This window comes from Trachemys scripta, chromosome 13 (genome assembly GCF_013100865.1).
Source record: "Trachemys scripta elegans isolate TJP31775 chromosome 13, CAS_Tse_1.0, whole genome shotgun sequence".
Taxonomy (NCBI): Eukaryota; Metazoa; Chordata; order Testudines; family Emydidae; genus Trachemys; species Trachemys scripta.
The window spans coordinates 38,904,461-38,930,125 of NC_048310.1; the positions used below are offsets into that span (position 1 = coordinate 38,904,461).

At 50.4% G+C, this 25,665-nt stretch overlaps 1 protein-coding gene across 1 annotated transcript; it reads right to left on the bottom strand.

Moving 5' to 3' along the window:
• Positions 1–1,138: 1,138 nt before the first annotated feature.
• Positions 1,139–25,640, bottom strand: LOC117886763. Its single transcript, XM_034788807.1, has 10 exons — positions 25,515–25,640; positions 23,769–23,843; positions 23,240–23,368; positions 21,546–21,625; positions 20,337–20,398; positions 15,459–15,563; positions 12,117–12,304; positions 6,454–6,613; positions 4,149–4,258; positions 1,139–2,736 (listed from the first exon to the last, which is right to left on the bottom strand). Exons 1-10 carry the CDS (start codon positions 25,638–25,640, stop codon positions 2,623–2,625), a joined length of 1,149 nt encoding a protein of 382 aa, XP_034644698.1. The 3' UTR covers positions 1,139–2,622.
• Between the last annotated feature and the right edge of the window lie 25 nt (positions 25,641–25,665).

A 25,665-nucleotide genomic window follows, 5' to 3' on the forward strand; every position in this document is an offset into this window, starting at 1 on the left:
TTTATTATCTTGTAACCGGTCCCCTTTCCCACTTATCTCCAATATCTGAACAGCACAGCCCATGTCCAAAATATAACTTGCTTGCATAAGTGACCTTGGATTTTGTGGGGTACAAATTCATTTGTTTAAAAAAGTCACTTGTGTCATGGGGCTTGGGTCAGGTACACTCAATATCTTAGAATCTTTTCTTCATGGGTGTCCCTAGAAACTGGCGTTCCAGACATCTGTGGTGCCCCCTGTGCTTGTGTTCCCACTCCCGTGTTTGGATTCCCTCAAGAGCTTAACAGAAAAGGCACCATGATAATCTGACATGAAAGCCGAGAATCTGCAGGTCTCACAGGAGGGCAATCCAGGGGAGATAGATGAAGCTGGAGAGCAGGTGCCCTCACCTATGCAGCTGGTTTTGTTGAACCAGAAGTCCCCAAATCTAGAGGGGTGGAGAGGAAACTTTGTTGCCTGCTGCTGACTCTTCCTGTAGGGATGTGAAGGAAGCATGAGTGGGAGATGGGAGATGGTGCCAAAAAGTTATAAAAGATCTCTTGGCTCACAGGTAGCGCCATGCTGCTTTCCATTGCCACTCACTAGCAGACGGGATCTTTGTGCTTTTGACTGTTAATAATTTCTGTGGTTTGCACTTGAATGAAACAAGCTCTTAGTTAAGGGATAGAACAAACATGAAGATAAAATGGCTTAGAGCAACTAGAGGAGCTGGAAAACCTATTTTCTACCTAGCTAATCTTGTTAAGTAGCATTTTTTGTCTGTTTAGCTTGAATGGTTTGAATATGCATCTTCCTTACGGGGTTGGGTGTTGAATGATTGTAGTGAATGATTATAGTTATCTGAATTTGCTTGGGCACAGAAGTTTTCAGGGAGTGGTCTTAGCATATAAAGGTGACTCTGAAACCTGATCAAATACTGAGCCCAATGGGCAAGGCTGTTCATATCATGCTGGTGATAACAGAGTATAGTTTCCTGCTGTTTTCAGTGGTCGCAGACCTTATTCTCCACACCCTGTTGAAACAGGGGAGACACCATTCTATCCCTCCTCTCCCACATACTAAACCCAACCCAAAAGGAGCAGCTTTGAGCTGATGTAGCAAATCCTTTATTAAAAACAATTTCTCTTTCTTGCTCTGCCTTTTCCCTCCCCACCCTCATCAAATCTGCTTACTCAGCTGCTTCTTAATGTCCTTTTAAAGTAACCTAAACCAGTAGAAGAATCTCACAGTTAATCTTCAGCTGGTGCAAATGGGCATAGTGTCATTGAAATGAATCAGGCTAAGCTAATTTACACCATCTGAGAATTTGGCCCTCAGCCAGTATATAAAAGCATTGGGGGTGAGGGTAGAGATGGAGGGAGGTGGTGAGAGAGCGAGGAACTCCTTAACTGAAAGAGCGAATGGACCTAAACTCATGAGCAGCTGCGCCCCTGAAAGCTCTGCACCTTGCAGAATGTGACTCCACGTTTGCAAGGCTCCAGCAGTCTCACCGCCTTCTCTAGTTTGTGTCTGATTAATTTTGAAAAGGATCCCAAGAGCCAATGAAGACAGTGCAAGAACAGGTCATGCCCAGGAGAAAGTAACTCTTTGTCACCAACCTCTTATCAAAGATCTGTGCAGCTGTTGCATGGGGCTGTTAAAATGACACAGGTTTGTTTTGGTGCAGTGCAGTTCCCACTGCATCATGGGGCAAAATGACCAAAAATGTGAGAGGACAGGTGCTGTCAACTGACTGTTGAAGGTGCATTTCACCCTAGTCCAGAGGGCCTAATCAAAGGCGTAGGTGGAACAAAGAGCCTGGCAAGAGGCCTTCTGCACTGGAGTTATTTCATGTCTGGAGCAGAGGTTCATGGTCCTGCTGTTCATGTGTGCACATACAGTGTGCTGGTTTGATTCACGTCAGCCTCCCTTTGTATTTCACTAATTACTATAGTCAATATGAACATATCTTTGTATAATGAACAGCAATAATGTAAAGGTACATTTAATTTTTCTGCCGACACTTCTAATGCTGGTGTTGCTGTTTACCAATAAACTCTTTAACTATCGCTGTGAAACAGCCTGTTTACATCCTCTTTGTGGAGGGATAGGAGGGTGGATATTGGTGCTTCACATTCATGTGTTTCATGTTCCTTTTGTTTTCTTAGTGAGCTAATACAGATAGAGAATTAGACTAATTTCTTTGTTAAAGCCCAATTTCTGTTGTCTAGGGAAATCCACGCTACCTACCCCGTGCCTGGAGTCTGTTATTCAAGTAAGCTCAGCTGGATGGTGCAGTTAATTTTGTATCTATAACAGCTATTGTAATACTTTGCTTTTAATATGTCTCATCAGAGGCTCTCCAACTGCTACACAAGGATCAGGCAGCATTAGGGGAAACTAAGACTAAGTGATGTGCCCAAGGGCCCAGTAAGTCAGTGGCAGAGCTGTCTCCCCTCTAACTATGAGGCAATGCTTTCCTTTAAAGGAGGTATCCTGAATCCATAACCCAAAAGAGTCCTGTGAGGGGAGAGACTCAGTAACAGCGCTAGTTCAGGCAGAGATGTTTATTCATGAGATGCAGACGGGTGCTGGAGTGTCCTGTGCACACTGCTGGTGAAATCATTCCTGTAGGCCAGGCTCTCACCATGGCACATTTCTTCCTGTCCAGTCCACTACAATCCCATGGTGTTTCTCAGAGAGGGTGGAGAGCACCTTCAGAATCCCCTGCACGCTGTCCTCCACCGTCAGCTCTGCCTGCAGCATGCACGTGAAAGGGGGAGAATGAAACTCCACTTGTGTTTGAAGCACTTGCCCCGGGGAAGTGGGCTCCTGGCTAAGGTGACAGCTGGCCCACACCTTCCTGCACTCGCTGCTTCCTTCTGGATCACAGCTAGCAAATCCAGGCTGTTGCTGGGTGGGAGCAGGGGTTGGGCAGTAGTTGCCTTTCTGGAAGGAAGGGGGAGCACAGATCTTGTGAACCTGTGTGTGTGTGTGAGGGGGAGATAGGGATTGGAAGAGAAGCTGCTGCTGGACCTCCTGAGCAGATTAAGTTCTCGGGGCACAAATAAGAACAGCAGCTAGGTGGCACAGGAATATTGGGGAGGGAAAGGGGGGAATAATAGGACCTGGGGAGTGGGAGGGGGGATGCAGCTGGAGAACATGGGACCCAAGGCCACATGTGGGATAAGATAGAGAGGGTATATCTACCCTGCATTAGAACCCGCAGCTGGCGCGTGCCAGCAGACTCAAGCTAAGGGGCTCGGGCTAAGGGGCTGTTTAATTGTGGAGTAGACATTCAGGCTTGCGCTAGAGCCCGGGTTCTGGGACCATGCGAAGGAGGGTCTCAGAGCTTGAGCCCAAATGCCTACAGTGCGATTAAACAGCCCCTTAGCCTAAGCCCTGTGAGCCTGAATCAGCTGGCGTGGCCAGCCGTGGGTGTCTAATTGCAGTGTAGATATACCCAGACAGGGACACTGGAAGATGAGGAGGAAACTAACAGGAGTTTAACCCCATCCTATACAAACAAGCAAACAAACCATATCCTCAGGTTTTCCCCCATCCCTCTGCGAGAGTGTGGGTTGGACCAGGGACAGGCCAGAGTGGGAGGTCGAGTACAGTGGTCTTATGACCTTGTGATTCTGGGGCCTACCAGTGAAGTAACTACAAATGCTGGTTTTACTGGGACACTCCCGGCTTTCACAATGTTCTGCAGCCCTGCGAACGTCTGAGGACTCCAGAAATGTCCTGGCTTCTCACTTCATTAATCAAACCGTGTTTATTTTACGACTACAAAATGTTTGCTCAAAAGAGGGGAGTTTACTCCGTGTTTAGCAGGAGCAAACAGGGCAGTGGGTGCAAGGCGTGTTCAGCGCCAGCAGTGGCTGGAGTGCAGAGAAAAGCCTAATGAGCGGAGACATTATCAGAGCTGTTCATGTGAGCAACACTTGGCCAAGGGGATTTGATCTGGATCACATTAAATGTCTGAGTCTATCCAGTTTTTTCCTCGAGCAAACTTGTCTTGGTATCAGCAGCAAAGCAATGACACTCTGGTCTGAGCGAATGGCAATAGATGCAATGAGTGATAGTGTCTAACCCCAACCACCATCTCACCCTCATGCTGCCAGGAGACTCTGGGCACATCTCTGGAAAGTCATTAGCTGCTGTACCTTGGCAGTTCCCAGCTCTGTTTTCACCCAGCCCGGATGCAGCGCAGTGCACAGGATCCCGTCTTCCTTGTATCTCACCGACTGGCACCTCGTGAGCATGTTCAGAGCAGTCTGGATGTGAAGCACGTCCAGAGCAGAGGCAGAGTCACGAGGGAAGAGAATTAAATTTATGAGTTCCAGAAGTGGCACTTTGACGCTCCTTCAACTGCACATAATTGACTTGTGCTGCTGAGAAACCTGCATAACTTGTAGGCTGCACAGGCCAACTAGCTTTGCCCCTTTTCCTTTCTCCTCCCTTCATAAAACAGGAAAATTAAATGCAAACTAAGGCGAATTAAAGCACTAGATCAGGTCCTGACCAGTGAGGACGGTCCCAAAGCTACAGGTTACTCCGCTACATTAACTCAGCTGGGTCTCCTCGGGGTTATAGTTTTTATTCCTCTCCTCCTTGTTAACTGTGATCATGTGCATATTCCACTCCTTAAGGGAAGCAATTGGTTTGATTCCTAAATTTTGGAGCCAGAGGCCTGAGGTCCCTGAAAGCCACATCCTTCTTCCCCCAAGGTCTGGTGCCAACGCTAGGTTTGTCTTCACTGCAGACTTAACTCGTGGGTTGCCCCTAACCAGGGACCTGTCGACACACTCACAGACCCTTCACTCAAGTGTGGGGAAGCTGTTAATGCTGGATGCCTGGCCCCTCATGGGGCATAGACCAAACCTCAAGTGAGCACGACTCATCAGCTGTTAACGTGCCAGTTCTGCAGCTCGAGTGCTGCTATGCCACCAATGCCTTCCAATAGTTTCCCCAGTATGCCAGCAAGGACAGACACCATCTCCCACAATCTCCTGGGCAAGTTCATAGAGCAGCGCGGCTTACACAGCACAAGGATGCACGGGCTATGCCCTCAGACATCTTAGAGCAGAGGTCCCCAAACTGTGGGGAATGCCTGCCTAGGGGGGTATGGGGAAATGTTCCAGAGAGTATGGTGGGGCCCGCACCAGCCACCAGTTCTGCTCCTGCCCCGCCCCCAGCTATGTCCCCAGCTTCTGGCCCCGTGCCTAGCCCTGTCTCCAGCCTTGGCGCGGCTTCGCTCCCGGCCCTGTGCCAGCTTCCAGCCTCAGCCCCTGGCCTCAGCCCTGCTCCTGGCCCCATACCCACCCCCCAACTAGGGTTGCCAACTCTGACTGAAGCTATTCTGGGAGATTTTTTTTCCCAACATGCCATAATGTCATTGTCTTAAAATAGCCTATTAAAATCTCCCGGATTGCTTTCAATAGTCACTGGGAGATTGGGGACCACTGTCTTAGAGCCACACCCGAGTGAGGGCAGCACCACTGGGGACACAGCAGCTTGAGTGTCACAGTTATTTTGCAGTGTGGCCATTCTCACTCGAGCTGGGCTAACTTGAGAGAAGTCACTTGAGTGCAGCTAACTCATGTCAATGGGGCAGTGAGGACAGACCCCCTCTGGTACAGAACTGCCCAGTCTCGTGGTTTGTAATGGGCTGAGAACGATCCCTGGTATGTTATCAAGGAAAGAGAGGGGGAGTTTTATGGACACCTTAGCTACCTTTTACATCCCACGCCAGGGAGACAGCCAAACACACGCTGCCAGTGGAGGGCTCATTTCTGTCCCCTGCTCTTTGTGGGATGCTCTGAGTGCACATAGAGAATCCCCTGTAAAAGTGGCTCTAAATTGGACTCAGATCCCTTTATTGGGGCAGGGGGCAGAAATTAAGAGTATTTGGCTGTAAGGATAGTCAGGGCTTAAGTCTTTTATGAAGGGGAACACGCTCCGTCTGGGGGCAAAATGGGCATAGATAGTTCAGAATGATTTCCCCATGTTAAGTATCCTCACACCTTTTTGTCAACTGTCTGAAATGGGCCATCTTGATTCTCACTACAAAAGTTTTTTTTTTCTCCTGCTGACAATAGCTCATCTTATTTAATTAGCCTCTTAGAGTTGGTATGGCAACTTACAACCTTTTCACGTTTTCTGTATGTATATATATTTTCTTACTCTATGTTCCATGCTATGCATCTGATGAAGTGGGCTGTAGCCCACGAAAGCTTATGCTCAAATAAATTTGTTAGGCTCTACGGTGCCACAAGTACTCCTGTTCTTTTTGCGGATACAGACTAACACGGCTGCCACTCTGAAACTTTCCCTTTCCTGGTGCATGAATCAGCACAGGACACACCATCAGGGCATGTTTTGTTTCGGGGTAACTGCAGAATTATCAGATAGGACATGCACCCCACCACCCCCGGATCCCATGACTTGTTAGCAGATGGGCTAACAGCTCCTTGCTGCAGCGGTAGGAGATGACTGGAAAGGTGGCCATGCTGGGGGTGTTCCCGATGGAGCCCCCTATAGTGGACACGTTGATAATGGCCGCCTTGCTGCAGCTGAGCCCTGTCTGGGTGCTCTCCTGCGCAGCCTTCTTCAACAAGGGCAGGAACGCCTGGAGGGAGACAGACTGTGTCCGTTTGTCCTTGCTAATAAATCTGGCCCAGCGTAGCTGCTACAGCATAGCCGGGCTACCTGTGTGAGGTGCTGGGCCTCAAAACCTGCATACTCCTGGCCTCTCCTCCTCCCCAGTGTCACCCCAGAGACGTCCTCCATGGCATGTACAGTGTTGGGCCCCCAACAGCAGTCGGGGGGGGGGGGGGGCAGGCATCGGAATCACTTCTTCCTTGTCCCATCCTAGCTTCTCTTCCTCACTGAGGCTCCACTCCTGCCTCTGGCTCAAACCTAATCTTGCTGCAAACCTGTCCCACTTCCTGCGCTCCACCCTCCTGCTTGCCTTTTTTTCCCTCCACCCCGTCTCTATTTCCTACCTGCCTTCACTGCACCCCATCTGCTAGGAACAGCTTCCCAATTCGCTCTCTCCCATCGCCATCCCTCTCCTCCTTCAACCCACTTCTCAACCACCACCTGCTCTGCTCCACCTACCAGCTCTAATGTCCCAATGACATCTGAACCAGTTTGTGCCTTCAGACTACAATGCTCAGACCCACAAAAGTACGTAGGTACCTAAGTCCCAGTTGCTATCCATCAAACTCCCGCTGAACCCTGTAGGCACCTAAGTTTCTGCCTCTGGGCATGCGCATGGCTGCCTCACTCTAGGCATCAAAAAACCTATCTCCACCTAAGCCTCTCAGCATTTCATGAATTGGGGGAAGATAGGTGTTCATCTGCCTAGAGCACTTGCCAGGCCTGACCTGGTAGTCATGCTCAGAGGCTGCCTACTAGATTAGTCCTCTTCATAGTGGTTAGCATACACACCTGGGATGTGGGAGACCAGGGTGCAATTCCCACATCTGCCAGAGGGGGAGACAGGATTTAAACAGGGTCTGACACTTCCTAGGCAAATGCTCTAACCACTGAGCTATGGGAGGGTTCTGATGAGACATTCTTCCCTGGTGAAGCTGTTCCACTGGGGCTAAATAATAAAAGAGTGATTGGAGAAGGGTAACCGGACCCTCAGGCTCCCACGTGGGTGCCCTAATCACTAGACAACACAGCCGTTCTCTCTCTTCTCTCTCGCTGGCCACTGTGGATAAATACTCAAATAGCCATTGGGCCAGAGTGAGAGGGAGTGCATTTTATTCTCTGTATTGTGAAAATTACTAGTGACCCCCCCTTAACAGAGCAGCCTTTATGTCAACCAGTGGCCATTAGGGGGAAGCAGACACTTCAAGTACACAGAAGCCTGAACTTTTCAACTGTCTTCCCTTCAAGACCTTAAGGTAGTTGGAGCTGGTCCCAAGCCGGTTTTCACTGACCAGATAGCAAAAGCACGGGTCTGACAACCACCAATCAAGTGTTAACACTGCAGGGACCTTTGTCTGAATGTGTATAAAGGATCTGTAAAATGTGTGTAAGACAGAGTTTTTGTACTAAGGTGCAAAGCTCTCCTTTCTTCTGCAGAATAAAGCAGCTCTTCCTTATCCCTGTCTGGCTGTTATTGGCTCTCGGCTAGGTGGACCCGATATTTCGGTAACAGTTTCTAGCGACTCCGCCGGGACTCTCCTAGCTCGGACATTGGACTCCGGACGGCTGTGGCAAATTGGGAACGGCGCCAATGGGGTGTTTCGCCCCTTTTCTCTGCTTCACCGCAGCCCCTGGGGTTCGTGTTCTGATAAGGTGAGTCCTAATAGGATAAGGAGACACTATCTGGTTCTGGTCTGGTTAACTGGTTAATGAATTTCTGTCTTATACATTTGGGCGTTAGGTGTGTGGAAGGAACTGAGCCTCTCATTCGTAATTCCTCAGAGTAGAAGCCATCGCGTGTGATGAAGCTCTGAGGTCGAATTGGGATCCTTCTGTCCCGTCCCCTGTAGAAATTCCTGTAACAGGATCCTATTAGGCCATAATTCCCTCTGTTCTCTGTGTAATTCTCTGTTAGAGTGTCAGCAGGCAGATGGGTGGGTCTCTGGTAAAACCCTCTGAGGATAGCCCTTTAAATTATATGTTAAGTAAATGGTCTTTACCCGGTGTTTAAAAAGAAATAGTTACACCTTGTGTAGAAATGGATGTGGCTAGTGTTGTGGAAATTGAATTGTGGAGAGGATGTGCATTTTCCCCAGAACATGTGCAGTGTATATTGTAGCAGAGGTAAAAGAAATGCAAACCTACCAATATAGGTTGTGTTGTCTCTTTCAGATCACTGTGCGTTTGAAAGCAGGAGTTAGAAGTAAAAGGCAATCAAAAGTCTGGGAAAGTTAATTGTGTCCTTTTTTTTAAGTAAGAATCTTTAAGCTGTGGATAGCTTTGGATCTGGAAGCAAGCCAGAAAGCATCTGTATTAATGTAATTTTCTAACGAATAAAGTAGAAGCCACTGAAACCTGGGCTGCCTATGAAATAAATACAAGGAAATATGGGGTAATTCTGTTTTGCCTAAAATCAACAAGAATATGTGTATATAAAGGAAATATTTTAAGCAATGACTGACTGCCCAGAAGGGGTAGACCTCTGTTCTTTTGTCTTTCAGATCATCAGAGAAAACGGATGCCAGCTGAATAGCATTCAACGTACCATGCATTTACTGGCACAATAGGAATTATTTTTGTGTTCTATGGCCAAAATTGTTGTTAAAATGTGCATACCAACAGTCTTTGGAAGCAAGGACATGGAAGGTTAACCCATTCCCCATATTGCCGATGGGATCCTTCTGGCTACCTCAGATTTCTAGCCAGAGGGCTGGGAAGGGAGGAAAGCTATTGGACACCAGAGGTTGTACCGAGTGGACTTCTCAAAGGTGGGTGTGCTTGTCCTGGTTTGTTGCTCCAAAGCTCTGTAATAAAGTTATTTTACTGGAAGGGTGTATATGGCATATATTGAGTAATAAGACTAATGTACGTATAATGGCAATGTGTATGTGTTCATTGTTGGGAAAAGGTGTATGAGTGAAGAGTGGAAGTTTCCTTTGTAGGTTAAAAGAAGCCAAGAAGGGAAGAAGGAAAAAGAACAGAACGAGTTAACTGAAAAAAAATAGCTAGCAAGCTCAGTCCAAAGATAAGATGCTGGCCCCATCCAAGGACACTGCCCACAGCTAAGACTTGGCTGACAGCCAAGAAAAGGGGGGCCTGAATGTGCCCAAGCAATTATGAGATCTGCAAAGCACTGCCAGGCATTAATGAAATGTGTTAGGTTTCTTTTCTCACAGATAAAAGAACTGCTACCCAAAGACCCTAGCAGCCCTGCCATTCATTGAAACAAGGAGACTGAGTCTATGTAAAGTCCATCTACAAAAGACTGCTTTGGCTCCCCACTGGAAAGGCCCTTTCCAAGTGCTGTTAACCACCAACACCGCTGTGAAGTGCCAAGGACTACCTGCCTGGACCCATGCTTCTCACTGTAAAAAGACCCCTCCACCTCGGGAGGACTCTCCGGCTGATAAGCCTATTTCTCCTTCTAGCTCTGCTGTGCCTCCTGGACAGCAGGAAAAAGGAAAAAAGACAAGGTGAAGTGCTAGTAACATCTCCCTTGTCCACTGACAGACCTACTGTGCCTTTGGATTTTTCTAGAAGAAGCAAAACCATTACAGGGTGATGTGCTAGTAACCTCTCCCCTGTATGATGCTAAACCACACTGTTTCAGGAAAAGAGAAGAAGGAACACTTGCTTCATTGGAACCACCAAAGTCCAGGGACTCCTGACTACAAGAGACATTAAGAACTGACCCTGGTGAAGAAACAAAGAATTATATACTGGCAGGAAGAAAAGCATGTGGGACCCATGCTTGGGAATGTGGTATAGTACTACACCAAAAAGAAATGTATTAGGATATCAATGAACTGTGATTAACACTACACTAGGGACTGTTAAATTTTCATTACCCTTATTCAGTTTCCAGATCACCTCTACATACCCAAATTGCTCACAGGGGGCTGCCATTAGATTAGCACAACAGAGGGCTTGGGTTATTTCCTCTAGAAAGAAAAGTGACTTGACCGGATCCCTATGGGATGGGGCCAATAGTGCAGCAGCAGTTTGGAATATTTTTAAGAACCAAAACATGATGAGAAATTGGGGCACAGCTAACCCAGGTACAGGCTGGAATTGGTGAGTTACATGTTATCTCCGCCCTTAGTTCAATGACCCAGAAGTTGCTGACAGAGATGGTATTGAATATCACTGAGGCTGGGAAGGCATTGCAGTGGGATCTAGCATGTTCAGAAATTCAGGATTTCCTGAATGACCAGCTAATGGCCATTTGGAATGATCTAGAGCATCAGGCTTGGCCCACTGCCCTTACAGACACATCAGGAGTACCATCTGATCTGTGGCCATGGAGACATACTTGGAAACTTTCTGGGTGGAAGTGCGGACGTTCTCAATGCTCCTTCCAAGCATATGAACCAATTTGGGGGGGACTTGTGCTCGCATTGGGGAAAAATGTTGTTTCTATGTTAATCATTCTGGCTTAATTGAGCAGGATTTACAAGCCATTAAGAATGCTGCTGTTGTTTTCTGTGCTTTATCTCTTGATCACACCTTTAGTTTTGAGGACCTCCTTCCAGACCTTGGGTCATGGTTTACGGGGCTCTTTCAAACAATTGTTAAATGGATTCTTTTCTTTCTATGTGTTATTTGGACAATGATACAATGTGCCAAATGCCTGTGTAATGCTATGATCAAAAGCTCTGCTGTCCATAAGAAAACCCAGTATCTGTCCCTCCAGCTTGATCGCAAATTGCATAACGGGCCTGACAATTTTTGAATTTGTCAGGCCCGAAGGGGGGACTGTGAAAGTTACTAGTGACCCCTCCCCTTAACAGAGCAGCCTTTATGTTAACCAGTGGCCATTAGGGGGAAGCAGACACTTCAAGTACACAGTAGCCTGAACTTTTCAACTGTCTTCCCTTCAAGGCCTTAAGGTAGTTGGAGCTGGTCCCAAGCCAGTTTTCACTGACCAGATAGCAAAAGCACGGGTCTGACAACCACCAATCAAGTGTTAACACTGCAAGGACCTTTGTCTGAATGTGTATAAAGGATCTGTAAAATGTGTGTAAGACAGAGTTTTTGTACTAAGGTGCAAAGCTCTCCTTTCTTCTGCAGAATAAAGCAACTCTTCCTTATCCCTGTCTGGCTGTTATTGGCTCTCAGCTAGCTGAACCCGATGTTTTGGTAACAGTATGTTCCCACCTGCAAAGTGCTGGGGCCATCTGTAATGCTGCATAAGCACCAATAAAAGTTAGGAAACATCTGGATGAGTGTGTAATGCCCAGGTAGCCAACATCATCAAAGAACCTTGGGCTAAATTCTGTTCTCTGCTACACAAGTGCCATTCAATTAATGTCACGGATATGGCACAGGTGTAACTAAGGCAAGATCGGGTCCCTTTGACTTAGAACAGAGATGAGTGAAATTCTAGATCTCGTCAGCTGCTTTTCTTCCCTGCAAACCGAAGTAGAAGCTACAAATTCTCAGCTGAAGCCCTGTGTCAGGCAGACTCTTACCTGGGTCACCAACATTGGTCCCACAACGTTGATTTTATACACGGCCAACATATCTGCAGCAGTTGCTGACTCCAGAGTGCTCTCTGGCATAACGCCAGCATTATTTATCAGCAAATTCAGGCCAGATCCTCCCAGATGGGCCTCAGCTTTCTCTGCAGAGGCCTGGATGCTCGTGGGGTCTGTAGCTTCTGGAGAGAATGATAATGGGATTTATTATGAGCATGGGTTGGTTCCATTCCTGATACTGTGTGAAATAAATATGGCCGAGGTTACGGTGGTTTGTGTTGAGGAGAGAGAGATGTCATCCCTTACCAGCCGAGCTCTCGGGAGATACTTGTAGAGATGTGGCTGGTTCCTTCAAGCTATCGCATTCAAAAAACTGCATACAAACAAAGTTATTTAGGTTGCAAAGTCAAGCCCTCAAAAGTAAGATTTGCAGTTTTACAATTGTCTGCACAACCTTAATTCTTTTCCCTTGCCCATCCAGCTGTGCACTGAAGGAGTCAGGCAGCCTGTGGAAAAAACACACTGTGATCATGTAACTAAAGATTGCATCATAATGTGTAAACACAAGGGGGCCAAACGGAGGTTGCACAGGTAATCTCTAATTCTGGCATCTCCTGACTTTCCACTAGCTGGTTTTGCAATCTAATTAACATTCCTTTAATGTAGTTTTTTTATCTGTAATTTCCCAGGTTGCTTTTTTTTTTAAAGGAAAAAGCTAAAAAAAAACAAACCCCATTATTTGCACTTGTAACCACCCCACTTCATGATCATCAGGAGGCTTTGAACTGTGAATCTTCAGCATGAACGTCTACCACTTGGGCTACAAGACTAAATACATTTGCTAGCAGCAGGAGACGGTTGTTATACTGGAAAGGGATGAGTTGGTGTCACCACATTCTAGGGCCACAGAGTGGCCCAGGAAGCCTGGTTTGCTTTCTCTCCTCCCCCCACCCCCCGAAAGTGTGGGGCTCTTGCCACATGTGGTGTCCCCAGAGAGGGAGCTGCGCTGGTGCTATGTATCAGATCAGAGGGATGGTCAGACAGGGAGCCCAGCTGGCTCCCTCCTATCCCCTCCCCACCTCGCCCTGCTACAGCAGCTCAGGCATCTCCTGGTCATTTGGCTGTGAATCCCCACAGAGGGGAGATTGGGGCTGACTCTGAGAAGGGAATCCCACCCCCGAATGCCCTGGCTGATAGCCACAAGACGTGAGTGGAAGCTTTGACTCAGGGGACAGATTCCAGGAGTCAGACTGGGGCTGGGACCTGCCGCTAATGGGCAGCTCTTTGTGACTCCAGGAGCTGCAGTCAGCTGTGTCCCCTTGATCAGCAGAGGGGGGAAGCAGAGAACATGCCCTGGGCTGGTTGTAAGGGGAGAGATGTAACAGGCTGGGCTTTGCCCCAAATGCTCCATTCTTTCACCAGGTGGCACTTTTCTGCTGGCAAAGGGAGACGTAGGATTTGCTGACTCCCTGGTGCAGCTGGCGTTTGCCCTGCCCAGAACCCCTAGCCCAGGCTCAGCCATGGTACAAAGGCTCTGTTAAAAAGAAGCAGCCATACGTGTAACCAGTGGCAGGTGTGCTGCCAGAGTCCCTTTCTGAGAGCTGGGTGGGGACCACAAATCCGGCCAGGAAGATGCCGGTTACTTGTGCAGGTGAAAAGTTAATGAGGGTCAGATCTTCAGCTAATGTAAAGTGTCACTGTTCCACGGCAGTTGCTAGAGCTATGGCAATGTACCCCACCTGAGGATCTGCCCCATACGGCATCCCAAGAGAAATGTCAGGCAAGCGATCCTACTCTATTATCGTTGGACTGTTTCCGCAGACGCTAGGCTTGTGTGAGATTTAGTTTGTCTTCTCCTCTCACAGCAGTTCTCACAAAGCTGAGCATAAGCCGCTCCTCCTTCCACTGGGCCCTGCGGCAGAACTCCCCTTTGACAGAAAGGCAGCAGAATCTGGGCACAGATTACCAGACTAGGCAGGCAGCCTCTGCGACTGAGCCTGCCTTGGTATCCCTAGACCTTTGCCTCTTTCACCCATCAAGTGGCAGGGCGGCAGGGCTGTGGTTTGACAGATGGGTGCGCAGGAAATGCCGAGGGCCCGTGAGCAAGAACCATGTGGAAAGGGGATAAAAGTAGTACCTGACAAAGTTCTGCCCTAGCTTGGGCTGTTACTGTGGGGACATTTGTAGATTACTGGGGCTATAGCCTCTGCACCATGCCCATGTGGGTAGACAGAGAAAGGGCCATTGTCCCAGTGGACTCAGGGAGGGACATTGGTGCAGAGAATTGGTCTGAGCTGAGCTCCTTCAGGGGATGGAGTTTGCCCAGGTCCCCTGCATGCACAGGGGCTGTGAACCCCCACAGGGGGGCTGACTCTGAGGAGAGAGCCCCACCCCTGAGATCCAGGTCGATAGCCACAAGACGTGAGTGGAAGCTCTGACTCTAGGGACAGATTCAAGATGTCAGACTGGGGCTGGGACCTGCTGCTAATCAGCTGTGTCCCCTTGATCAGCAGAGGGGGGAAGCAGAGAACATGCCCTGGGCTGGTTGTAAGGGGAGGGAGGTAACAGGCTGGGCTTCGCCCCAGATTCTCCATTCTTTCAGCAGGTGGCACTTTTCTGCTGGCAAAGGGCGCTGTGGGATTTGCTGACTCACTGGTGCAGCTGGCGGTTTGCCCTGCCCATTGCTCACAGCCTGCCTCAGCCAGGTACAAAGGCACCTTTCAGTGATAACAGACAAGCCTGGACCTAGCACCATCTCTGGGCTGCATAACTCTGGGGCTTGGTACAATCAGGGGGAGTTTACCGTTGCCACCTACGTGCAAAGCCAGAATCAGGTGCGATCACTTACTCTGCAGGGCTTTGTATTCGCTGCTGCACAAATAACAGCTGCTGACAGCAGGGATTAGCACTGGGTGCAGCTGAACTGGGCTGGGCTCTGACTCAGCTGCAAGCGTAGGAAAGGAAAACTGTTCTGCCCCAGTCAGATATTTTTGGGGGGACAGTGCAGGTTTAGATGCAAGATAAGAACGGTTCCCCTGGGAAGAGAACAAAAGAGGGAAGGGTTGGAGTGAAACTGTGCAGTGGCCACATGGGGGAGTCACAGCACAACACCTGGGTGTGCTCAGCTGCACAGTCTGTAGTTTGAACTGCTGAGCCATGTAGACATAGAATCACAAAGGGCCAAATTCCCTGCTGGTGGAAATTGGTTGATGTAAAAGCTCAACAGAGCTGAGTCACTTTACCCCAGCAGAGAATTGGGCAAAAGGTCTGTGAAGGAGAGTTAGAATGTAGGGCATTTCCAGGGTGTTTGGAGAGAGAGACGGAGAAAGAACATACCTAGCTGCAATATCACAAGGTTTGGATGCTTGGAAGCCAAATTCTTTAATTCCTGGAAGGTGAAAGATATTGCATTATGGAGCCAAAGTGAAAACACTGTCAAAACTTAGGGGGGAAAAATTACAGAAAATTTAGTATTCCTGCCTCCCACCCCCCATTTAGCAGGTTTTGAAATCGAGTCATTTGAAATTGTTTCTAAATTTAATTTTCACTATCCCCTATGTCTTCCCCCCTTTTTGCCACAGAATTCAATTCAATTAGTAATATCCAGGGGTTGCCTGGCTGGTTTTGTCCCTCTCTGTAACATTTCAAAAGGAAAAAGCTAACTGTGGGATTCTGGAACTTTTCAAAACTAATCTCAACTTTTAAAAAATTCCGGAGTGATAAAGTTCCAGGCTTTCCTTTTTCCACTCTGTAACTCTTCCAACTTTGAAAAAGATTTTAAAAGTTTCAGAGTGGAAAAGGGAAAAAAGAGAGAGGAAATGGATACCTCTGACCACCCCCCCAAATATTCATACATCAGGGGGGAAAAGCAAAGAAAGGGGGGGAAATATAAAATTTCCAGCTTGTTGGGGTTTTTTAGAAAACCAAAAGGAAATTTTTCATTTTGTTTCAAAAATTTCTGTCAAAAAATGGCATTTTTACTATGAAAAGATTCATTCCCTATGAAAATCCCCCTTTTTTGTTGGGAAGATATTTTGGTTGAAAAATTTTGACCAGGTCTAATGGGGAGAGAGCCTCAGTAAGGCTAAACCCCACTGTCCTATGACGCTGATTCTGCTGTTATACATGTGTGATCCTCTTCATTTGAATGGGATCACATGAGGGTAAGTGAGACCCCACGTTGACCCTGGGTCCAGTGATGTCTGGGAGCTCCAACCTAAATGCCAAATTTGCACGGGCTCTTTAGAGCACCTCCCTACGGGGTTGTGCAGCTGTTGGTACCCGATCCCAGTTTGCCAGGCTGCTACAGTATATCGCAATAAACTGGTGATATCAAGGTTAGTGACTCTGGGAAATGTGCAGGTCATAGTGGATGGCTTTGCTGCAATGGGATTCCCTAACTGTAGTGGGGTGATAGACGGAATGCATATCCTATCTTGGGACTGGACCACCTTGGCAGCCAGTACATAAACCGCAAGGGGTACTTTTCAATGGTGCTGCAAGCACTGGTGGATCACAAGGGACATTTCATCGACATCAACGTGGGATGGCCAGAAAAGGTACATGACGCTCGCATCTTCAGGAACTCTGGTCTGTTTGAACAGCTGCAGGAAGGGACTTATTTCCCAGACCAGAAAATAACAGTTGGGGATGTTGAAATGCCTATAATTATCCTTGGGGACTCAGCCTACCCCTTAATGCCATGGCTCATGAAGCCATACACAGGCACCCTGGACAGTAGTAAGGAGCTGTTCAACTACAGGCTGAGCAAGTGCAGAATGGGGATAGAATGTGCATTTGGACGTTTAAAAGCTCGCTGGTGCAGTTTACTGACTCGGTTAGACCTCAGCGAAACCAATATTCCAATTGTTATTGCTGCTTGCTGTGTGCTCCACAATATCTGTGAGAGTAAGGGGGAGATGTTTATGGTAGGGTGGAAGGTTGAGGCAAATTGCCTGGCCGCTGATTACGTGCAGCCAGACACCAGGGCGATTAGAAGAGCACAGCAGGGCACGCTGCGCATCAGAGAAGCTTTGAAAACCAGTTTCATGACTGGCCAGGCTACAGTGTGACAGTTCTGTTTGTTTCTCCTTGATGAAAACCTGCCCCCTTGGTTCATTCTACTTCCCTGTAAGCCAACTGCCCTCCCCTCCCCCCCCTTTGATCACCACTTGCAGAGGCAATAAAGTCATTGTTGTTTCAAAATCATGCATTCTTTATTAATTCATCACACAAATAAGGGGATAACTGCCAAGGTAGCCCGGGAGAGGAGGGAAGCACCAGGTGGGGTGGGGGAGAAGGGGAGGACAAGGCCACATTGCACTTCACAATTTATTGAATGCCAGCCTTCTGTTGCTTGGGCAGTCCTCTAGGGTGGAGTGGTTGGGTGCCCAGAGCACCCCCTCTCCCCCGCCCCCACGTTCTTGGGCATCTGGGTGAGGAGGCTATGGAACTTGGGGAGGAGGGCAGTTGGTTACACAGGGGCTGCAGTGGCGGTCTGTGCTCCTGCTGCCTTTCCTGCACCTCCACCAGACTTTGGAGCATATCAGTTTGATGCCTCAGCATTGCCTCCTGCCTCCTCTCATCGTGCTGCCGCCACCTCTCATCTTGCTCCCACTACCTCTCATCTCACTCGTCCCTCCTGTCCTCGCGTCCATTTTCTGTTTTCCTGGACTCTGACATTGTTTGCCTCCATGCATTCTGCTGAGCTCTTTCTGTGCGGGAGGACTGCATGAGCTCAGAGAACATTTCATCGTGACTGCGTTTTTTTCGCCTTCTTATCTGTGCTAGCCTCTGGGATGAAGATGATGGGGGAGCATTGAAACATTTGCAGCTGCAGGAGGAAAAAAGGGAGAGTAGTATTTAAAAAGACACACTTTAGAGAACAATGGGTAGGCTCTTTCACGGTGAACCAAGCTGTTAACGTTATATAGCACATGTCCTTTAGGTACAAGGTCACATTTTGCCTCTTATATTGAGGGCCTGCCGGTTTGGTGTGAGAGATCACACATGCAGGGCTGGGCAACAGAATTCGGCTTGCAGGCAGCTATGGTAAGCGACAGTCCTTCAGTTTCTTCAACCTTCATAACATGTGGGAATGATTTCAAACAGCAGCGCCCTCCTTTCCCATACCAGGCACCCCTTGGGTTGGCCATTTAAAAGGAGGGGCTGTACAGGCCGTGAATGCATCCCAAGTTTTCAGGGCAAATTAATCATTAAACACGCTTGCTTTTAAGCCATTCATTATATTTACAAAGGTACACACACCAGAGTTGCCTTCTCCGGTTTCATGGTCCATGAGGCCACCTTGGGAGGGTTGGGAGGGTATTGGCTCCAGGGTGATAAACAGTTCCTGGCTCTCCGCTTGCATTCTGTGCGCTATCCTCCTCATCTTCCCTGTCCCCAAAATCCTCATCCCTGTTGCATGAGACTACCCGTGTGGATGGGTGCAGGGTTAAATCGATCTAACGCTACTAAATTCGACCTAAACTCGTAGCGTAGACCAGGGCTGAGTGTTTAAGACCTGGTCTATACTATGAGTTTAGGTCGACTTTAGCAGCGTTAAATCGAATTAAGCCTGGACACGTCGACACGACGAGGCCCTTTCTTTTGACTTACAGGGCCCTTTAAACCGGTTTCTTTACTCCACCTCCTACGAGAGGATTAGCGCTAAAATCGGCCTTTGCGGGTCGGATTTGGGGTAGTGTGGACGGAATTCGACGTTATTGGCCTCCAGGAGCTATCCCACAGTGCTTCATTGTGACCGCTCTGGACAGCACTCTCAACTCAGATGCACTGACCAGGTAGGCAGGAAAAGCCCGGCAAACTTTTGAATTTCATTTCCTGTTTGCCCAGCGTGGAGAGCACAGGTGACCACGCAGAGCTCATCAGCACAGGTAACCGTGATGGAGTCCCAGGATCGCAAAAGAGCTCCAGCATGGACCGAAGGGAGGTACGGGATCTGCTAGCCATATGGGGAGACGAATCAGTGCTAGCTGAACTCCGTAGCCGTAAACGAAATGGCAAAATATTAGAAAAAGTCTCAAAGGCCCTGAAGGACAGAGGCCATAACAGGGACGCACAGCAGTGCCACGTGAAAATTAAGGAGCTAAGGCAAGCGTACCAAAAAGCCAGAGAAGCAAACAGAAGGTCTGGGGCAGAGCCGCAAACATGCCACTCCTACCATTCCCTGCATGCCATTCTAGGGGGTGCAGCCACCACTACCCCAACTGAGTGCTTTGACTCCGTCAATGGAGAAACACGCAACAGGGAAGTGGGTTCGGGGGGGAGGGAACACCCAAGGACAAGGCTCAGGGTGGCTGTGGCTTCTGACCCAGCCGACGAGAGGGAGCAGGTCCCCGTCCCTTCCCCAGCCGCCAAGTTCCAGGCTGAGTTGCAGAAAGACCCCTCCCTGCGGAAGCTAAGGGGCCTGGCTGACCTCAGTGTGGTACAGACCATGAGGAGAGGTTGCCAGGAGAGGTGAGAGAATGGATTCCTATACCAAGAGTGGGCTCCCCCAGGGGAAGTGGAGTCCTAGGGGGATCAGGAGGCAGCTGGTGGTACCCCAGAAGTATCGCCGCAAGCTACTGTACCTGGCCCATGACATCCCTCTCACAGGGCACCAGGGAATCCGGCGCACCAGGCAGAGGCTGCTACAGAACTTTTACTGGCCTGGGGTCTTTACCAACGTCTGACAGTACTGCCGATCCTGTGACCCCTGTCAGAGGGTGGGGAAGGCCCGTGACAAGGGGAAAGCAGCTTTGAGACCTTTGAGACCTATGCCCATCATAGAGGATCCTTTCCAGAAGATGGCCATGGACATAGTGGGACCTCTCAGCAAGACGACCAGGTCAGGGAAGAAATACATTCTGGTGGTGGTAGATTTCGCCACCCGCTACCCCGAGGCAGTGCCCTTATCGTCCATCGAAGCAGACACTGTGGCAGATGCGCTGCTGACCATTTTCAGCCAAGTGGGGTTTCCCAAGGAAGTCTTAATAGACCAAGGATCCAACTTCATGTCAGCCCTACTCCGGTGCTTGTGGGAGAAATGTGGGGTCCGGCATAACTGGGCCTCAGCATATCATCCCCAATCCAACGGGCTGGTGGAGAGGTTCAACGGAATGCTAAAGATGATGCTAAAAACATTTATGAACCAGCACCCGCAGGACTGGGACAAATACTTACCTCACCTGCTGTTCGCGTACAGGGAGGTACCCCAGGAATCTACCAGGTTTTCGCCTTTCGAACTGTTATATGGAAGGCAGGTAAGGGGGCCCCTAGACCAGATGAGAGACAAATGGAAGGGGAAGGCCACTCCCGATGGAGAGTCGGTGGTGGAGTATGTCCTGACCTTCCGGGAAAGACTTGCCGAGCTAATGGGTCTGGGAGAATCTGGCCAGAGCCCAGAGGAAGCAGAAGATCTGGTATGACCGCACTGGAAAGAGTCCAGCAGAGGGCAACAAAAATGATTACAGGGCTGGAGCACATGACTTATTAGGAGAGGCTGAGGGAACTGGGATTGTTTAGTCTGCAGAAGAGAAGAATGAGGGGGGATTTGATAGCTGCTTTCAACTACCTGAAAGGGGGTTCCAAAGAAGATGGAGCTCGGCTGTTCTCAGTGGTACCAGATGACAGAACAAGGAGTAATGGTCTCAAGTTGCAGTGGGGAGGTCTAGGCTGGATATTAGGAAACACTTTTTTACTAGGAGGATGATGAAGCGCTGGAATGGGTTACCTAGGGAGGTGGTTGAATCTCCTTCCTTAGAGGTTTTTAAGGTCAGGCTTGACAAAGCCCTGGCTGGGATGATTTAGTTGGGGATTGGTCCTGCTTTGAGCAGGGGTTGCACTAGATGACCTCCTGAGGTCCCTTCCAACCCTGATATTCTATGATTCTATGATGATCTATCTGGACTACCTTCTCCATGCCCAGGGTGAAGACAGCGTGCAGGGCAGCTCACAGGAGGTGGGTCTCCAGTTCTGACTCCAGGGCAGGTTTCATGGTGCTGGCAAGAGAGAGGAGCTGGTATTAGACTGTGCAGTGTGGGGGTGAGACTGGCACCAACATGGACATGAATCTGCAGGAAATAGGCACAGGCTTGCGAGAATGGAAACTGAGGCACCGAGCCAGGGAATGACAAGGCCAAGGCCTCCCAAACAGACAGTGGCAGGGCAGGAATAGCGCCTGTTCCCTGGACCCTGCTGCCCCTCCTGTATCTGACCCTGGGAGTGAGCCTATCCCCAAGGCCCCCATAATGTTACTGGAGTGAAAAGAACAGTCCAGCCAGGAGAGAGTGAACCTTCCCCCCACCTCTGCCAGAGGAGCCACCCTTGGGAGGTGACCTGGGAGTGGGAGGGGCAGTGACTCCCAGCCCTGGGCCTGAGCAGCACTGGGGTTAGGGGAGCCGGGCGGGAGGGTCTTGGTACCTGAGGTTGCCCACAGCAATCAGGGAGTTAGCGAGAACGGCGCCGGGTGGAGAATTATCAGGCAGCTCCTCAATGAGCTCCTGTGAGACCCGAAGGAGACAAAGGAGCGTGTGAGATTCAGGCCCCACTGACACTTCCCAGTGAGGAGATTACACAGCCAGCACCTCACATGGCCAGCAGGATCCCCCCACCTGCCTCCCGCTCCTCCGATTCCTTCCTGCCCATCAAACTTGGCCCCTTCTCAGGATTCCTGCCCAGCTTGGTCCCATTCCCCTCCCTCCCTCCCTCCCTGTCAGAACTGCCCCCGTCCAACACCCTCCTGACTACCAAGCCGGAACCATGTGATTCTTCGTCCCCCGGCCTCAGCTGCCCTCCAGCCCCATGATTCCCTCACTGCCCACTAGTGAGGAATCGCAGAATTTCTCCCTTCTCTTCTCCCTGTAACAGTCAGCAGCGACTCCCCCCCCCCCTTAACAGCCAGCGGCCATTAGGGGGAAGCAGACACCTCAAGTACACAGTAGCCTAAACTTTTCAACTGTCTTCCCTTTCAAGGCCTTGAGGTAGTTGGAGCTGATCCCAAACTGGTTTTCACTGACCAAATAGCAAAAGTACAGGGTCTGTTAACCACCAATCAAATGTTAACACAACCAGGGCCTGTGTTTAAGTGTATAGAAAAATCTTTGGCTTTTGTATAAGTTAAAGTTTTTGTACCAAGGTGCAAAGCTCTCCTTTCTTCTGCAGAATAAAGCAACCTTTTCCTTATCCCTGTCTGGCTGTTATTAGTTCTCAGCTAGGCAGATCCGACATTTCGGTAACATCCCCAATCCTCAGCCCAGCAATTCCTGTCCTCTGCTGTCCCCTCCAGCACCACCCAGCCCCCACACATTGGCCAGAGAGACCCCTGCCCGTCCCATGTCTCTCTCCTCCCTCCAGCTGCCAGGCGCTGTGTCTCGCTCACCACTGTAGTAAGTGAAGGCCCTAATGAAGCCCAGTATGAGGCCTGAGGCCTGAACCAAACTAAAGTAATGGTTAAGACTTTGCTAATAAGAAGCAAACTTAAGCTGTGAGCAAGAGGCAGGCCCTGCTCACAGAAGTTGGCAAGGAAAGGGCTGATGTTGCATAAATATATATTCATTTAGCGTAGTTACAGTATAAACATGGTACCAAGATACACTATAACGGGAACATTCCACAGATAACAAGGAACAGACCGACCCATCCCAATGACAGGGGCAAAAGGGTAAAATGATGGATAGAGTTGTTTTGATCGAACCAACAGGTACAAGGTGCGAGGCGGCACCTTGCTGAGTAGAGGGGTTGCACCTCAATACGTCAGGAGTGATGTGTAACTTGTTTGTACCTGTGTATAAAAATGTATCCCTGGGGTGGTGTCTTTGTCCGGCCACGGGGGCAGTGGAAAGTCCCGCCACTGAGCCGGGTCCTTGCCAAGAGGCATCTATTAGTAGTATGCCTGGTAGACTAAGTAATCTACGGGGAACTGCAATTGTGTCCGAGATCGCAATAAACCTGGCCGAGGTGTACCTTACTAGACTCTGTGGTCATTGGGGGTTCTCGTCAGGTCTGCTCTGTCAGCTATCTGCGCAGAGCTGGGGCAGCACACAGAGGGAACACACGCACGCAGCCGAGTGATATCAACAGGAGAAAGCAGAAGCACCACACCGGTAGCCTCTGACAACAACCACAATCCTCTCCACCACAGCCGCCTTGCAGCAGTGCAGCTCCAGCGTGTCCTGTCCTCTCTGCTGTGCAGCGAGACACGCAGGGTGGCTGGCATGCAGGAACATGAGCTGCTGGGCCTCCTCCTGCATGTACCAGGAGTGGTGTTAGGGAAGAGAGACCCTGTTAGCCAGGGACCTCCCTGACCCACCCACAGCAGCTGCAGGGCTCAGGCCCCGATGAGGCATATTGGGGATCCGCTCATTGTCCAAATCACCCACAACTCCAACACAAGCAGGGTCAGAAACTGGGACAGTGCCTGTGGGGGGAGGAGACCCCGGCTGGTGTGTGACAAACACCCCATCTTGGGGGTCCCAGATCATGGAGGAGAAAGGTCCCCATTAGGGTGGTGGATCATCAGGGACAAGACCTGAGGATGCAGAGGCAGTGGGATGAGATGCTGGGAAGGGGCAGGACAATCTCGGTTTCAGCCCAGCTGGGGAACATCTGTACCTTTTCTCAGCCCTGGAGCTGCTCTCAGATGACCTTGAGAGCAGCCTCCTCTGTGGCCATGTCCACCCATTCCTCCTCCTCCTTGTTTTCTGAGTCCCTAGGGGGTCCCTACACCAGGGAGAGAAGGGGACAGAGTGACCCCTGCTGCCACTTGGGGGAAGGACATGGGTGTGATGGGGACAGCAGGGTTAATGTCCCCGTTTCCCCTCTCAGGGACCCAGGGCAGATCGGGCCCCACACTCCCCCCTCTCAGGGATGCCTTCAACCCCCAACAGCTCCAGAAATCCCTAGCAGAGAACTCCCCCGCAGACAGCACTGTCCTAGACTCCCTGGGAGGTGCCTGCCCCCCGGAGCATCAGGCCCAAAGTGGCAGCAGCTCCCGCTGCCCCCAGCTGCCCTTGCTGCAGGGGCAGCTATGTGACTGCTGCTGGTGTCAGTGGGGTTCATGTGGCTCAGGCCAGACCACTGGGCTGGTGACCCGCCCCCCATAGCACTGGTAGAGCACCTGGGCCCAGGGTGTTCACAGCCCTGTCCTCACCCCTCCCTGAGCCCAGCCCAGCTCCTCACCTGGAACACAGCAGTAGCGCCCATCGGCCTCCCTGCTGCCAGAGTCCCAGGAGCTGCTGCTGTCTCATGGGAAGCAGGTCGAGCTGCTGGTGCTGGGACAAGGATCCTCCACCTCCTGCCTGGGGAGGCTGGAAGGTCCTCAGTGACCGGGCAGGGCGATGTCTCCTGCTGGGAATCAGGGCTGGGCTTCTGGGGCCGCTGCTGCCCACAGAAGAAGCCCCAGAGCCACCCTGCCCGGCTCCCCTCCTGGGCTGGGTCCTGCCTGCCCAGCCGCATCCTGGCCCAGCTCCATTTCGACCTGGCCTCTCCCACCTCGGCGCCTGCGCTGGGAGCGGGTTTTCTCCGCCAGAAGGCTGGGCACTTCCACCTCCTGGTCCAGCCGGGATCTGCTTCCCCGCCAGCGAGGACAGAGGAGCTGTTCTGCTCCTGGGGAAGATGGCGGCTGCTTCCCTCAGGCTCTGGGGCCACCTGCAGAGCCTTCTTCCTGAACTTCCTCAGGAGCCTGGCCATCCTGGAACCCAGCGGGGAGCAGGCGTGAGTCTGGGGTCAAGGCAGCCTCTCACTAACCAGCCTTTTCAGTCCCTCCCCATCCCTGCCCCAGCCAGAGCAGCTCCTCCTCCCCCACAGGGGTGCAGGGAGTGCAAGCTACACACACTGGCAGGAGTTCACTGCATGATCTGCTCCCAGCGTTCCCCCTCGTCACCCCTGGGGCTGCAATACCCAGGGAGTCTCCTCCTTTTAGAGCAGTGGGGTCAGTCCCAAAGACCATCAGTCACTTTGGACAAGCAGCTCCCTCCTGCTACCCCAGGCCACACTCCTGCCCAGGTGAGAGAAGGAACAGACCCAGGAGTCCAGATTCTCCTGGGAAACCATTCCCCACATCAAAGTCACAAAGTCCCTAGGCAGAGCAAGCCCAGGGCGCCCTCATTTCCCATTGATTTCCATGCTCAGCAGCTCACAGGGTCTGGTCCAGCTCAGAGACGCTCAGCCTGGGGAACGGTCTCCCACAAGGGAAGGGTTGGGAGCCCCATTGCTGGGACCTTTCCAAACACACTGGAGACTGCTCTGGAGAAGCCTCTGCCCGGTCAGAGAGTGAGGGGCTCCTGGGGGCGGTTTGCAAATGAAATCTCCTTTGGGAGAGATTCTCTCCCCCTCTTTCTGCCTCTCCCCAGACAGATGGGATTGCCACCGAGGAACTCTAACACCACTCACTTGCTCTAGGTCAGTGGTCCCTAACATGGTGCCCGTGGGCGACATGGCGCCCGCCGTGGCATCTATGTGCGCCCGCGTACTGGCCAGCGGACAAGAATCTGCCGAAATGCTGCCGAAAAGCAGCATCACCAAGAGGCGTCGCCGCTGAAAT

Coding starts and splice junctions, on each gene's coding strand:
- LOC117886763 (XM_034788807.1), bottom strand. CDS start 25,640: ATGCTGCTTTTCGGCAGCATTTCGGCAGATTCTTGTCCGCTGGCCAGT. Junction 21,626..23,239: donor TGGAGAGGATTGTGGTTGTT/GTCAGAGGCTAC, acceptor CGGGTCTCACAG/GAGCTCATTGAGGAGCTGCC. Junction 20,399..21,545: donor ATTGCTGTGGGCAACCTCAG/GTACCAAGACCC, acceptor CATCTGGTCTAG/GGGCCCCCTTACCTGCCTTC.